This window comes from Ornithodoros turicata, chromosome 7 (assembly GCF_037126465.1).
Source record: "Ornithodoros turicata isolate Travis chromosome 7, ASM3712646v1, whole genome shotgun sequence".
Lineage (NCBI taxonomy): Eukaryota > Metazoa > Arthropoda > Arachnida > Ixodida > Argasidae > Ornithodoros > Ornithodoros turicata.
The window spans coordinates 22673559-22690638 of NC_088207.1; the positions used below are offsets into that span (position 1 = coordinate 22673559).

Here is a 17080-nt window from a genome sequence, read left to right on the forward strand (position 1 = left end):
GATGAAAGTTACTGAGGCTTGTTTGTATCTGTCCCTTCTATGTTGTTCCAGCCTCAGAACTTCAGTTTCTATCTTATTGTATAGTATAGTGTATATATGCATGTATACTGTAGGTATGCATGCATAGTATATTGTTGTACATGTCCGAGAGAAAGCTAGGATGCACACATGATCAGGCACGGATTGACTCAGACGAACAAACTCAGCACTTGTCCACAAAGCGTCCTCCAACTCCAAAGCAACGTGGCAGCAAAGCAACTCCAAGAAGCTCTGGGCCGATTGCGGAGGAAGACAATGCCGAGAATGGCATTTTGCGTTTTATTTTTCTCCAAAAATCTTTACACCTGTTTTCGTCTGGAAGCATGTTCTATTTTACAATCACAGGTTGATCACAATACAAGGAAGGAGCACACGCCTACAACGTCTAATTCCACTTGACCCCATGTCACTTCATGCACCCGACGTCTCTCTCTCTCTCTGGGACACACATCATACTATGTTGTATCGCACTTCACCGTAGGAACACAACTCATATGGGCGCAGCGTGTTTTGTTAAGTGCTACCGAAAGCGATATATTTTTTTTTCTTCTCGCTTTTCAGGTCGTTTTTCACTCCAGTAGGACGCGCGTGCCTCGTCGAGTACGATTGCTTTGCAGGCAGGTGTGCAACCCCGGACTCTATTGCAAATAAATAGGGTGAGTATCAAGTAATTATCGTACCGAACTAAAAGCGTACAGCGTATATAAATAAATAATAATTAGGGTAATAAATAATCGGCGTTGCGCTAACCGTCAGCGTACTGGTAGATATACCCAAAAGTTTCAAGGATGAAAGTACGGAGGACGCGGCTGAGCGAACACAGCCAACGCCACCTAGAGTAAAGAAAGCGGGATCGCCACTCGTTGTGACGTAGTCGTTAGGAGTCCAGCCAATCACAGTCGTGTTTAGGCAGCTGTATCTATGGAAACGAGTCAACGACAGCCGTATGGACAGCCACTCGTATAGCCACACGGTTTTTGTTCTCGAAGCCGTCTGCGACGACTGGTTGAAGGGGCCGCCACCGCCACTTTAGATACGGGAAAAAAGAAAGGGATAGGAGGAATCGCGGGAAAAAAGAGGAAAGGGAGGAGGAGAAGAAACGAAAGAAAGGGAGAGGACGAATCGAGCAGGGCTTCGTTTGTCTAGAGGGTGTTGATATGGATCAGACTGTCATGTATAGATAATAACAGTTGTCCTTCATTTGGTAAAACGTGGATGGCTCAAACTCATGTCAGCTATATAACTAAGGTCTGATTTTTCGTCCAAAGGAACAATTCGTGCTAAACCCGATTTATCCCCGAATTGGCATTACGTATCAGGTTGGTACCAGTTGTCAGGTGCACCATTTAGTAGCAATTTGTACGCATGTCTGATATAACTAATATTTGAGCGCAACAATAAACTATGCGAAGCACATTTAAATGTTGTGCGATGCGGTGTTTGTCACAATAAATCGCGAGGTATGCATGTTTGACCAATATACGCACTTTAACTGTAGGCGGTTTGCTTCGCAGCAAGAAGAAAAAATAAATAAATAATAATAATAACCCGATGACACCCGAATGTACCGGTGGCGCCTGATTCTTTCCGTCCCGATTTCTCGATTTCCTGATTCCGTCCCGAATTCGCGAAAGGAATTTAACCGGAAAAAATTGAACCATAGGCCTATATTGTGTTCGTCCGTCAGATATATTTACCGTGTTTTGCAGTGTATAAAGCGCATCGATCTATAACGCGCGTACTTAAAAAATAATGAAGATTTTTCTTTTTAAATCGGCGGTTAACGTACACCGACAGTGACCACGCGAGGGGTCTTCGGCGGCGTGTTACGCATACACTGAAGAATGGACGGCTGCCGAGCACAACGGTGATTAGCGGACTTTAGCATATCGGAAGCACTTCAAAAAAATCTCCAGATCTTTGCAAAATTTAGCGGAAACGGAAACATACCCCGGCGCACAACGCGAACAACGCGCCTCATACACGGAAAAGCACGGTAATCGTTCTTTGAAGGTTTTAGTGCGCGCTGCTTTAGATGCATGTTGCAGAGGCTCCAGAGTGTTGCCGTCCATCTATACGCTCTTGTTTTGAAAGGCGACACAACCTACGTGAAGGTACCACAAAGCTGCAGACAGGCGCAGTTTATGTTGCCCGCGCATAGTTCGACATCTTGTTGCTTGTAAACCGAGAGCAACAACCAACACGTTATTCATGTAGCAGAGCCACGACCTACTCTATACTAGAGACCTGGACAGCTGGCGCTCCCCTATGGGAGAGACGGGTCATGGGTTAGTTACGTTAGTGACCGCTGCAGGCGCCACATAGCGTTATTGGGGAGAGGGAATCACCCTTGCCACCGTCTTTAGTCTGCTAGGGATACAAAGGCTGTTGCTAAGCCCGTTGCTAAGCACGCGCTATTCTCTCTCTTATGGTGCTTCATCGTTGTCAACACAGCCTACCATACATCGCCGCGGTTTCGACAAGTCACGTGGTGACAAATAGTGCGAGCTAGCGCCAAATCCCATAGCCAAGCGGCGATTGCCAGAACTACTACCCCGGTGCTGGGAGCATTGCGGACGTCCAGGTCTCTAGTATAGTAGTAGGTCGTGAGCAGAGCACACCCACGATGTTTAATAGAGAAGGGACGAATCCAGAATTTTCCGAATCCGAATCCGAATCCAAGGAAGGTTCTGCGAATCCACGAATCTTACGAATCTCGGATCTTTCGAATCTTTCGAATCCTTTCTTTAAAAATTGTTCAAAAAGCCAGGGGGAAAAAACGCTTCTACTGAAAAGTGTTTTGAAGCAGAATTTGATATCGTTGTTTAATGAAAACCAAGTACATAACAAAAAACGTACACATATACTTAGTAATGTAATTTATATATGTAATTCATTTAACATGTTGTTAATCGGCTACATGAATTACACTAACTCTCAAGTCTAAATTATTTCCATAAAAATAAGAAACAATCGAAAGCAAAACCATGTTACTTTTAAACCTGCAATGGCGGAGCTTTATGTCATGATTTTTGGGGGCGCCCCCGGCGCAGCCGGCCAATCAGGTTCTCGGCGGACTCCGCAGGCGCCAATTTTAAAAAGAAACAAACAAACGTGGTTGGTGGATTCGAAAGATTCGATTCGCCGTTTTGCGCACTGGGATTTGGATTCCCGAATCTCGAATCCCTGCCTAGGATTCGAGGATTCGCCAATTCGGTTGGATTCGGTTTTTAATTAGCTAACAAACTTGCGGTAAGACGGCTCGGGGCGACCTCTAGTGCGAAATAATCCGCAATTCGTCAAGCAACAGTGATTTCCTGCTCCAGGTGGCTACGTAGCCGACAAGTAGCCGACGTTTTCGTTTTAGACCCGGTGCTATGTGCATGCGATGTAGTTTTGCCGCCGTATTTGACGAGCAATGCGCAGTTGGTGGCGACTTTGGCACAGTGTTACCCGTAATTTTCAATTTTAACTTTAAAAATGTCGGTCTGATTGGGACGAAGTTTGTGACGCAAGAGTACTGAGGGCCCAAGCTATCGAATAGATAAATTTACTGAGATTGCGCATCTCCCGCTTTACGACACCATTCAGAACAAAGAAAAGAAGAAAACGTTTCCGATCACTGCGCCCTCATTCGGCAGCCGCATGCGCCACAGAAAGCTTGCTACTCGACGTTTCATTTCTTTTCGCGTTCCTCCTGTTGATGATATGTTATCGCGTTGTATTCGAGCACGGACATGCAACCGCAAGAACCATTATCCAGTAAATAAGGAGCAAAATGAACGGCACACCTTTGAAAATTAACGAGAAGAACAAGGAACCCAAGCAGTACAATGTATACTGAAGGTGCGAGTGCACAAGGGAGGACGGGCAGATCAAGGTTGTTTCTTCCGCGGGCATATCTGCGAAGTGAAGCGTCACACTGAAAAGACGTCTGCCCGCCACTCCCATGTGCGAGGTACGTGCACAAAAAACTAAGTGGCATTTTGCACACACCACTCGTTGCCTACTTCTGGTGTCGCACGACGACATATTTCTGTGAGCTAAAGCTACAGAAAAATTGTTCAAGTTAATAAACGGGGCGTAACTTATGGGCTTCCGTGGGTTAGAATGGGCTATACGAGATGAAGTCCCATATGGATGCTCAGTTCTGTTTTGCACCATTAGCGCCCCTGGCGGTACTTGCACACAACATTCGCTACATTCATTTCGTTACGCTGAGTTTAATGCCCACGATTTTCTCCTAGTCCTAGTTCGTATAAGTGCATCGTCGTGCGCCACCGGAAGTTCGTCCGGTAAGTATAGGCAACGAGCTGCTTCACACTCTGTACATTGCGCTGCAAGAGAAGGTTCTGAAGACCAAAAACAAACTTTACGACGGAGTAGACGTTTAGAAAACAAAAAAACTTTGCCTTGATAAACCCACCACGGCCCTGATTCTGCCGGTATCAGAATTAGTCGATTGCGAAGCCGCTAGTCGGAACGCACCCATCACGAGGACGCTTCCGCGGCGAATAGCACGCGAAGCATTCCGCAGGATTGGATTGCACGTGCGAATGTCCGGGACATTGATTTTCCCTGGTCACCCGGAAGGGTGCTTATTGTTCGCTTGCAGAGGACGGTAGAGTGTCGGGGTGATCACCGGGGGTTTCCCAGAGTAGCTTCTCATGGAGGGTGAGCAAGGTGGCTGTGGCGGCTAAGGGCCGTTCTGGGCGTTACTCAGCGTGTTGTTGTTGTCCGGGTCCTTGGGCGCGAGGTGATGGTCCCCATTGGAGGTGGGCTGCTCTTTCTTGTCCTGCCGCTGTGGACAGCCGGCGATGAGGTGCTCGGATGACTTGCACTGATGGCAACGCTTCGGCTGGGGACCTAAGGTGCACTTGGCAGCGATGTGGTTCGCAAACTCTCCGCAGTTGTAGCACCTGGAAAAGAAATAAGGGGGCAGGACTGAAAAATGTGCTCTCTCTTTTTTTTCTTCTAACGAGCGTTACGTGCAATAAGAGTGTGACATCTTAGCTTCAGCAAAGTCCTTCTCTGTGCACGGACGTTCCAATACCTTTATGGATGTCTTTTTTTTTCTTTTCCGATCCATTTAACTATAAATATACTCCCGCTCATATCACGTAAAACTTTTGCGATATTAACCGCCTATAAAAGAGCAATGAAACCCTATATTTCATATTTTTTAGGTTCTTGCTGAGGGGCTTGCACGAGAAACAGCGAGCCACACTGCATAAACGCAATGATCGTGGTCTTTGACCGGGACGCGTTTTAGAAAAGCCCTCAACCCCTCCGGAGAGCTCGAAAGAGAGTGAGGGATGTTTACGTCAGTCTGTGATGTGGCGGGAACCGAGGGGAGTGCCGATTGGGTGGTTCACTCACGAGTGATCGCCACGCCGCTCCTACGTCAGACCGCGGACGCGCGCGTTTCCCTCGCCTTATAATGTGACACAGGCAGGGGCATCCGGCAGGGGAACACGATCTACCAATGTTACATTTGAACCGAGCCTCTATCTCTAATAATTGAAAAGTTAATTAGCGCAAATTAATTAATACGACGACCAAGGAATTTTCTGACGCCCTCATAAGGTGGGCCCACCACCGTAGAACGTGTCACCATTCCTGGAAATGTGGAAATCTAATTTGAATTTTTAAAAAAATCAGTTCGCAGTTAGCTGCATTCTAAAAACAGAACTTTACCGCATAGCACGCTGTGCGCCAACCATTGCGAAGAATGATAGGGTTATCGCTTCTGATTCGAAGAGAGAGTGGGGCGTACGCCTTTTGCGGCAATTTTCATATATCCAAATTGCCACAAAAAGGCGTACGCCCCCTCTCTCTTCGAATCAGAAACGATAACCATATCATTCGAGGCAATGGTTCGTGTACAGCGTGCTATGCGGTGAAGTTCTGTTTTTATAGAGTGTGGGACACCCTACTAACGCTATTTTCCCTTTCTCTTCGCTCTCTTTTTTAATGGACTCTCGGGCAAGTGAAAAATCCCAAAAGCAGCAAGTGACGGCTTTCTGCTAATGAAACAGAAACATAAAAGGGGAGCCCTAAGACATTCCCGTGAAAGTAACTCCCGAAGGAGTAGTTTGCCACATAATATATCGTTCCCACTTTGAAAATGGCTGCAGCGCGAATATAAATCTGCTGCTCAACAGGGAGAGAGCTCCATGTGTCTGTTGTCGCCTCATTCTATAGCTTTGTTTTATGTCATCTTGTACTTCTCGACTCTCGCTAACGGCTGTTGTACGCCAATCCCTCAGGGTCCCGACATCGAGCTCTCCACGCAATCGATGCGAGCTCTCGCCACTGCGTGACGCAGGGGTGCAGTACAACTCTTGTTACAACGAGATAAAAACTTTTACTCTCGTAACTCCGCATCACGCATTGCTCGTGCAGATGTAGCGTAAGCTCGTGTTAATCCTCAACGGAGCGATGAGGTGCACGTTGAACATGCACTCTTAAAACAAAGCTTCACCATATAGCACGCGGAAGGCCACCCACAGTACACTCTAAAAACAGAACTTCACCGCATAGCACGCTGGGCGCCAACCATTGCCACGAATGATAGGGTTATCGCTTCTGATTCGAAGAGAGAGGGGGGGCGTACGCCATTTTGTGACAATTTTGATTTATCCAAATTGCCACAAAAAGGCATACTCACGACTATAGGAAAAAAAAAGAGAAAGAGAGAGAGAGAGAAAAAACAGGATGGTGGATGAAGGGAGGAGATGTGTAGAGGGCTCCTAAAAGAAAACTTCACCACATAACACGTTAATCCGTTAATTCGACGAGGTACACTCTAAAACCAGAACTTAGCCACATAGCACGGTGAAGGCCAACCACTGCGCAGAATGACACCGTTTTGATTCCTGATTTGTAGGAAGCGCGAGGCGTACGCCTTTTTGTGCCAATTATAATAACCGCATAAGTGTCACAAAAAGGCGTACTCCTCCAGTATTCAACAAATGAGGTGTGACCGATCGTGTTATGCGATGAAGTTGTTTCTACACTCTTAAAAATGAACATCACCACATAGCACGCTCCTAGCCAACCATCATCGGGAATGATATCTTTATCTGCCCCGATTTGTTCAAAATGGTAGGCGTACGCCTTTTTTGTGACACTTATGCTGTTCATAATTGTCACAGAAAAGGCGTACGCCTCCCGTTTTCAACAAATCAGAGCAGATAACGATGTCATTCGAGATGATGGTTGGCTAGGAGCGTGCTATGCGGTGAAGTTCCTTTTAAGAGTGTAGAGCACACAAGCAGCGGCAGTGCGGGCAAAAAGTGGCGTACCTTATTTTCCGGAATCGCTTCTTGGACATAGGTCTCCTGTGCGACCCCTTGCAGTCCGAGCCGTCGGGTCCGGAGACGGACGTCGCCTCCACTCCCTTGTCTGAGGCTTTGCACTCAAATTCCACCTCCTCTTCGTCGCCCAGGCTTCGGAAACCGGACATTTGGATCACCGACTGCACATGAGAAAATTCGTACACAGTTAGCACGCTCGACCACGTCCCGTCACGGACTTCGCTCTTGAAAACATAATGAGAGTCGAATCAACAATGAGAGTCGAATCAGACGTGTCTCTTTGCAGACATAAACTCCCCCAAATGTTCGTCAGAAATATCAATGGAAATATTCATTTAAGAAACAATTACAGCTTACAGTCTACTGCCTTATACCAAATCAATCGACACTCGACACACATTTAGGGTCTGACTTTTTCGGGGTTAGTAAACGTATTTGCTGGATACAGGAAAGGGGGGGGGGGGCTTGGGTTCCATTTTTAAATCTCTCATCCAGTGTGAAATCGGGTGGTATTCATGTAGTTTCGTTCTCTTTTCTTCTTTTTTTCCTGTCCAGCAACGACCCGCAGTAAACGGCGCATGAATTGGTCAAACATGCATTCTTCTCGTGAGTTGTATATAGTCACGAGCACCACACGTTGTCACATCAAACGTGCTTGTTGCGCTTAAATAATATATTTACATCAACCTGCGTACACACTGACACTCAATAGTGATATCGTATTATCGTGGTACAACGTGATACGTGATTGGAATACGGGAAGAAATCGGGGGGGGGGGGGGGACATATCTATGAGACCAAAGGAAAAAAGCGTTCAGGACGAGAGTGGGGCACTGAAAAATGAGATTGCACGACTAGAGTTCACAGGCTGTCCATAAGACTTGAACAGCTCAAGAAAGAAAGAAATCGCTTGAAGAAATCGGGTTTAAACCGGATTGGTCCCTGAACTAATTCGGTGGGGAAATGCAGAGAATAATAAAAAGAATAATAATTTATATAAATTATTATTATATAAATTAGTAATATTCTTGTTGTTATTGCAAACACCACAAAGCACTGTCGTGCATAGTGTAGGGTATGAGAGGATTGCCAAGCTTTGCACAGCTTCATCTCGGAGCTCTCCATCAAAAATATGCTTTAAAAAAGGACTGTGATTGATTGAATACTTGATGAAAAGGACAGGCTGATGGCATGACGACAGCATTAACAGGATGAAAAAGAAGGCACTCCTCAGGGTGTCGCCTTCACTTGTCCTAGCTCCGCCTTCCACGTGACGTCGTTGTGATTGAGAAAGCCCTGCTGATGGTAACAACTGGAAACCACGAATTTCCCGCTACTCCCGTCGCTACTCGTATTTGCTGTTGTAATTGTTGGCACCAGCAGAGGATATTTTCTCAACAATAATTTTTTCACACAATGTACTGACGGTCAATGCAATGTAACGTAAGTGTACAGTATCGTTGCGAAGTTATTAATCACAGGTAATCAATTTACTCTACCTAAATAACTTCACAAATAAGTAACTATACCTGTAGTTTCATTACAGTATATTTTATCCGTAACTTGTACTCGAGGTGCAGTCGCTCTATGGGGGGGGGGGGGGTATGTTTATTAAGAAAAAAAAAACGAAAGAAAGAAAAGGCAAAGTTTATGGGTTTAACGAGTATGTATGTGTAAATTTGTGTCTGTAATAAGGCCTCTTCGCAGACGTTGATGCACACTGCAATTAGGTTTTCTGCTTTCCTTATAGTGGCTGGTCGAGTTCTGCATCCTTTTAAAATATAGCGTACACAAACAAGGTTTCTTGTGTGAACAGTTCTCGCAAGATGTAGATTTTTAACATCTGTTTAAGACCACACAATGCATAATATATTGTGGCATGTACGCGCCACTTTAATAGTGAGTGCCATGTGTAGTGCAATAAAACGATTAACATCGATGTTAGATGTGGTTTCTTGCTTATGTTCAGGCATTTTATTTTCCGATTTTCTGTGTACCTGCGTTTTCCGAGAAGGGGGAACCATGTGACAGCCTCATCGGCGCCGCATCGGAACTCGGGCTCGCGCCCGTTCCACCGAGATTTCAGATAGCGTGGATAACGGCCATTTCCCCGAGGATGAAGAAGAAGAAGAAGATAGCGTTCTTGGTCACAACAGTAGAGAGTTTTTGTACACCGTTGATAAAGTTATCGTCTCTATCGGAACCAATCGCACTCGTGCGTGACTCAGAATCTTATCCACTGATTGGTTCCGGTTGATACGGTGAGACGCTAGCCACGTTATCAACGGTCTGCTAAAACCCTCTAGTAAAGCTGCTGCTGGTACCGATTTCCTGCCTGGTCTTTGCCTACACAATCAACCCCAGTTCATCCGGACTTGACCACTCCCAGCGAAAATGTACGGATAGCGGGGCATCCGGATAAGTGAAACACAATATTTTGAGCTGTCCACGAGGCCCGTATTTATTTCGCCATGCATATGAAACTGTTCAAACTATAAGCACCAATTCTTTTAAGCTCTTAGTGTGTGTTAGAGGAACTAGGGGAACATTATTCTTGTGCTAAAAAAAAAAAAAACAGCAAAGCGGTTCTGAGTGCATTTCGGGTCTCTTGGAGTGTCACCACACATGCTTCTTCAGCGTTGTCATCAGATTCGTGACTACTGCTCGTTGCAACCAACACTATCAACGACGTCTTCCTCACTAGTCATGGCACACATTTCATCATGTCCGTCTACATCGAGGTACTCGAGATCTGCTGGGGGACTTTCTGACTGACTTTCAGAGGGACGGTCACAACATAAGCCTTTGAGACTTTGTGCTGTAACCGGTCTTGTATATGTTAAAACTGCCTAATCTACAACTATACGTTACATGAGAAAGATGCCACCCGCCACGAGTGTGTTCGTGTGTGAATGTAAGAGTGGCTGGGGACAACGTAGGAGAGAAAGGAGAGGAAGTGTTGTGGGTGAGTACGTCTCCCCGTGGTTCCACTCTAAAAACTGAACTTCACCGCATAGTACGCTCTACGCCAACCATTGCCACAAATGATAGGGTTAGGAGAGGGGGCTTACGCCTTTTCGTATCAGTTTGGATACATGATAACTGACACAAAAAGGCGTACACCTCCCTCTCTCCTTCAATCAGAAGCCATAGCCCTTTCAATCGCGGCAATGGTTAGCGCACTGCGTGCTATGCGGTGCCATTTCTGTTTAAGAGGGTTGGCTACACTCTTAGAAATGAACTACACCACATAGCACGCTTCTAGCCAACCATCATCCCGAATGACAACGTTCCCGCCCCTGATTTGTTGAAAACGGGAGGCGGAGCCTATTCTGTGCCGTGCATAATGGCACAAAATAGGCTCTGCCTCCCGTTTTCAACAAATCTACACTCTTAGAAATGAACTTCACCACATAGCACGCTCCTAGCCAACCATCATCCCGTATGACAACGTTCTCGCCCCTGATTTGTGGAAAACGGGAGGAGGAGCCTATTTTGTGCCCATTATGCACGGCACAAAATAGGCTCCTCCTCTCGTTTTCAACAAATCAGGGGCGAGAACGTTGTCATTCAGGATGAGGGTGTGCTAGGAGCGTGCTATGTGGTGAAGTTCATTTTTAAGAGTGTAGGGCAAGAACGTTGTCATTCGGGATGATGGTTGGCTCGGAGCGTGCTATGTGGTGAGGTTCATTTTTAAGAGTGTATGTTTGGCTATTTGGCTTTGTTCTGCGTGGTACGTTGAAGAGACTGGGCAGCTATGGTGTAATTGCTAACACGTCTGAACGGCAATAAGAGGGTCTGGGTTCGAATGCCACTGCTGGGGCCTTCTTCAGCTGCCATATTCAATCTTTCTCTGCAGTCTTAAAAATGGACGGGAAGGCGTACGCCTCCCTTTTTCAACAAATCAGGGCAGATAACGATATCATTCGAGATCATAGTTGGCTAGGAGCGTGCTATGCGGTGAAGTTCATTTCTAAGAGTGCACTGGACCTCACCTCCACATAGGTACAATGGCAAATGGGGAAATCCTTGAAGCAGAGTACACACTGTTAAAACAGATCTTCACCACATAGGACGCTCATAGCCAACCGTCATTCCGAATGATTCGGAACCGTCTCCTTATTTGCTGAAAATGGGAGGAGGCGCCTATCTGGGACACATTATGCTTGTCCCAGATAGGCTCCTCCCTCTGATTTGAACGAACCATGACACAGAATGATAGGTATGGTGGTTGGCTAGGAGCGTGCTATGTGGTGAAATTCTGTTTTTACAATGTAGAGTAGTTCACTCTTCCCTCAAGGTTGTCGCCCCGCTGAAGAAAATGTACGTCGCACAATGACTCTGACCCAAGACCGCATAAGTGAAGCAGGTTTGTCGGGTACCTTCCCTGAGTGGTTCTTGGAAATGCCTGTCCGAATCCGAAAGCTAGAGCACGGATAAAAGAATCTAAAATGCAAGGACTGAAATCTGTGCCCACGAGTTCTGTCTGGATAGCACGGGATCCAGATAAGTGAAGCCCGGATAAACGACGGTCGACATATACAATAGTTTCATTTTTCGCATAAACGTTTATGTAATCTAGTTCATCGGATTAAGTTCTGATATTTTTGCACGAGCACCACTCTTTTTAATTAGTTTTGGAATTCATCGTAATACCTGTCCACATTGGACATACACAAGGCTAGAGTGACTCAATTACATCTGTTTTTAGAGTGCAAAATAGAGAAAGATCACGTGTCCGCTTCTTTGTACGTTAGATGTCATAATCTCTTCTGTATATCTTATAAGAGTATCGTCTGTGCCAAGGCTGCACAGGCACTGCGGGAAAGTCTGCCCGGCACAAGTCACCACCCAGTTATATATGGGATACGAAGGTTTAAGGCTGAGACACGAAAAGCTGTCCCACACACAAATCCCATCCCAAATCTGAGAGGCGCAGTTGCGAGATGAGGGAATTCATGGCTTCCGGTGCTCCGCGGATGGCCGGAAATTTTGAAACAAGGCAGCCGGAAGCTCTCCATTTCCGACACCCGTTCGCAAATCAAATCAATGGGCTTCCACAAACAGTAACCAACCACTGGACTGGGATGTGACGACGGATTTTGAACCGGCACTTTTATGCACTTCCATGCGGATGTGTTCCTTAGTGAGCTCCTTTATTACTGCGTATGCTACCGTGTTTTTTGTATGGGATTACTGGAATACGACATGCAGTAGGCATAGGATAGATTCGATATGTAACAGGTGGAATGCTGCGTTCATGGATTTAAACGCGGTTACCGAGTCAACAACGGCAAACGTCTCTAGCTATACAGACCATAGTGCATGGACGGATTTTGGCGGGAAGGACTTTAAACGTCGCCCGCGTGCATTCGTCGAGTTCCTTCAGTACGTTCTGTCCCGGTTTGTGAGGACGTGCAGGTCTTAATTCTTAGAGTCCTTCACTGTTAACAGATGACTTCGCCACATAAAACGCCGAATGCTAACCACACTCTAAGAAAAAAGGGTGTGAAAAGGTGGTAAACTTCTATAGTTACCACCTACACGCTTAGAAATGAACTTCACCACATAACACGCTCCTGGCCAACCATAACCCCGAATGACAACGTTCTCGCCCCTGATTTGCTGAAAACGGGAGGAGGAGCCTATTTTGTTACCATTATGCACGGCACAAAATAGGCTCCTCCTCCCGTTTTCAACAAATCTAGGGCGAGAACGTTGTCATTCGGGGTGATGGTTGGCTAGGAGCGTGTTATGTGGTGAAGTTCATTTTTAAGAGTGTAGGTCAACATAGCGTTTGATAAAGGGTGTAAAAGGGTGGTAAAAGCAATTATCATATATCCAACTTGCTATAAAAAGGCGTATGCCCCCCTGGCTCACCAAATCAGAAGCGCTAGCCCTATCTTTCCTAGGTAGCAGGTAGAACTTTGCAACCTTTTAGGCACAACATATGCAACAACTATTACCTCCTAAAAGGTGTAACTGCTCCACCCTTTGTTCTGAGAGTGCATTGTACATATACTGTTATCACACTTATTTTCTGGAAAGCGCGCTGCGTATACGCGCTTTTGTGACAGTTAACACTGACGCTATGTGAAGCATTGCAAAAATCAAACACAGGACATTGAAATATCAACCGGGCCAATTATTAAAGGGCAGTGGAGGGTGTTATTAAATTTAAATTGACATATTACATAAATGGATTTAGAATATGCTAAAGCCGCAACTCAGAGATGGGATCGATTGGAAGTTGGCACGTGTTAAATGTAAAGCACAGGGGTGTTGAGCTCTTCTGAAGCACATAATGCATGCAGCGTTACACTCAAATGCAAAAGCAATGGGGCAGAGTTTTAGAACCGGTCTCGGTTGTTGACTTTGTGGGAAAGAAAAGCGTATCGAAATAGTAGGCTAAAACGTTAAGAAAGATGAGCTCATTAAGTTTGTGACTGATCTAATGAGTCAACAATACAATACAAAAATACATTACTAAAATTCGTTCCGATATGGATCACTCCCTGATGGTATTAACAGATAGCGTGCCTAACTTACTCAGTCATTTGTGTTATGTACATACACGAAAGTTGCCAACCCTGATGCACTCGTGATTAGCCACCAACATGGTGCGCTAGAACGTGTCATTCTAGCTCACCGTACCAGGATGAAATGAAAGTTCGTTAGATTACGGAGTATGCACTCTTCCCAATGGCAAAACGGATTGCGAAGGCGTCTACACAAGCAGCACAATGTACTGAAAGTCGAGTGCAATAGGGGTGAACGGGTAGGTGGAAGGTCTTGAACAGGCTCGTGCAACCTGAGAACATTGATAAGACACATACCGCCCACCCCTCTTGCACTCGACTTTCAGTATACATTGTGCTGCTTGGGTAGCTATGTACAGATAACGCCCACACACTCGGCAGAACGGAGACATTTGCAGGTGGGATCATCCGTAAAAGTTCTACAGGGATTTTCGCTTATCGACATCGTGTGTCTGTGGGAAGTCAAATGAGCGCCGAGCATTCAATATTACTACGAGAGTTACTGGTGGCCAGATGAAGCTACTGTGGGAGTTAACGTCAGTAGCTTCGGATTACGAGCTACGTGGTGCTAATCCAATTTGGACGGGATGAACGGAAGCAGGGGATCGTAAAGTCTTCGTCGGTCGCCAGAGCAACAGTCATCAGCTGAAGTCGCTAAACGGACATCAGCTCTCCCAATAGTGGCAGACCTTCGTCTGCCATCGCAAGAAAACATCGTTAACGACGTTATAACGAAGCAACGTCGTATTTGTGGAATGTGTTCACGCGGTTGCGTGGACACTGCATTCTAAATAACAGAACTTCACCGCACGGCACGCTCGAGGCTAACCACCATTCACAATGATAATGCGCTGTCATTTTTGAAACGCTTTGTGTGAGTGCCAAGTGTACAAGTTCTGTGCAGTTCATAGCTCTAAAGGGTGTGCGCTCTTTAGGCAGAACTTCACCGCATAACACGATGAAGGCCCACCATTGCACAGAACGATACCATTATTACTATTGAGTGCGCGGGGTGCACGGCTTTTTGTGACAATTAACACGACTGCAGAAGTGTTGCACTCTAAAGACTGAACTGCACCGCATAGCACGCTCTGCGCCAGCCATTGCAGCGATGATAGGGTTGTCAATTCTGATTCCAGGACAGAGGTGAGCGTACGCTTTTTTGTGTCAATTTTGGTATATGCTAATTGACAAAAAAGGCGTACGCCCCCCCTCTCTTCGAATCAGAAGTGATAACATTATAATTCGTGGCAATGCACTCTAAAAACACAGTGTGCTATGCGGTGAAGATATGTTTTTAGAGTGTAGAAGGGGTGAAAGAATTCCCCGTTGTCTGGATCACAGAGGTGGGCAACGTCACGACTAACGCTCTGGGAGAATGTACGTCCTGGGCCGACTTCTACGGGGTCTGTGTGTGTGTGTGTGTGTGTGTGTAAGAGGTACACTCTTAAAAATGAACTTCACCGCATAGCACGCTCCGAGCCAACCATCATCTCGAATGATATCGTTTGTTGGAAACGGGAGGCGTACGCCTTTTTTGTGACACTTATGCTGTTCATAATTGTCACAAAAAAGGCGTACGCCTCCCGTTTTCAACAAATCAGGGCAGGTAACGGTATCATTCGAGATGATGGTTGGCTAGGAGCGTGCTATGCGGTGAAGTTCATTTTCAAGAGTGTATTATAAACGTGAGTACACCTCCCGCTTTCAACAAATCAGAGATGAGAAGGATGGCATTCGTAAATATTGTTGCCACAAAAAGTCGGACGTCCCCCCTACCTGACTCTTTTCGAATCAGAAGCGATAACCCCGTCATTCGTTGCAAATGGTTCGCGCACAGCGTGCTACGCGCCGAAGTTCTCTTTTTAGTGAGTAGGAGCATGTTATGCGGTGAAGTTCTGCTTCATGGATGTGTACACGAGCAGATATCTCACAAACTTTCCTCCCCATCCAACCCACGTGCCTGCTTTCTGCTTGGGTTACCCGCACGCGATTAGCACGCGCCTTTTAGCAGTTGTCGTCTGGCCACAGTGTTGCCGGCCCGCGTGCGATGACCGTATTTAACTTCCATTCATTTCATTCACAACATTCACCCACCGTCCCGCTCTCTCTTTTTATTTTTTTTACTCGCCTCCTTCACATGTGCTTTCGACACACTAACAAAAGAGGGAGAAAAAAAAAAAAAACTCCCCGTCTTTGAAGAATACGCGCATTTTTTGCACTTTGTGCGTCTCCCTAGCGTTTCCTCCACCGCATGAAAGAAAGGTGCTTCCCATTTCCCTCATACATCTTTCAACGTGTGAGCTAATGGAAAAGAATGTCGCCAATGGCCATATTTTGAGCGCGTGTACACGCTTGTGTGCGGAAGTGGCACCTGGACCAGGCCGTCGTGAAGGCAGCGGAGGACTTGCAATTCGAGATCACGTTTCAGACAATGGTGCTGTGCCCACATCTACTAAGAACAGTGCTTGGGTATTTGTACTAGTAGTATACCGCAAGGACATTGGCTCTTTGTTGGTGATGTACCTACACTCTTAAAAAAAGGGTGTACTTTAACTCCTTTTTTTTGCCACATATATAACACCGTTTTGGAGAGTACAAGTACGCTAAAAAGGGTGCCTCTTCACTCCCTCAAGGGAGTAACATAACGCCTTTCTCCCTACTGGAGAGTAATATTATTCCCCGCCAGGGAGAAGGTGTTATGCTACTCCCTTGAGGGAGTGAGTAGACACCCTTTTGAGCGTAATTGTACTCTCCAAAAGGGTGTTATATATGTGGCAAGGAAAGCAGTTAAAGTACACCCTTTTTTTAAACACCGTATAACTTTTCGCATTGTTTTCTGTACGACTCTTCCCTGCTCGTTGTTTATTTATTTATTTATTTTTTCCACAAAACTTTCTCGCTTATCCGACCACTACATAGATGAAAGTACTTTGTATTACACGAGGCTGTCATCTTCTGTTGTGCTACGTGCGTGTTCTAGTGCACAGTTTTTGCATTTTTATTTTAAAAATTTTTGTTACATAATCATGAACCGCAGTTATGAGGTAGTTAATTACAAGTAACCCTATTACTGTAAGTAACCGCAATGATAACCGCCGGTATTGTGTAATTGTAACTGCAGCTTAATTAACTTTGCAAGTAATTTGTAAAACGCATGGAGTTACTTTTCGAATTACTTTG

At 45.7% G+C, this 17080-nt stretch overlaps 1 protein-coding gene across 3 annotated transcripts in view; it reads right to left on the reverse strand.

Moving 5' to 3' along the window:
* Positions 1 to 205: 205 nt before the first annotated feature.
* The window catches only part of LOC135400341 (protein lin-28 homolog), a 139361-nt gene continuing 122486 nt past the window's right edge, over positions 206 to 17080 (reverse strand). For all 3 annotated transcript variants that reach the window (XM_064632175.1, XM_064632174.1, XM_064632176.1), the window contains 2 exons: positions 7347 to 7519; positions 206 to 4958 (listed from right to left, as the gene is read on the reverse strand). In XM_064632175.1, coding sequence (XP_064488245.1) covers positions 4736 to 4958; positions 7347 to 7519 — 396 coding nt within the window. In that variant the 3' untranslated portion in view covers positions 206 to 4735. The remainder of the gene's footprint in view (positions 4959 to 7346; positions 7520 to 17080) is intronic.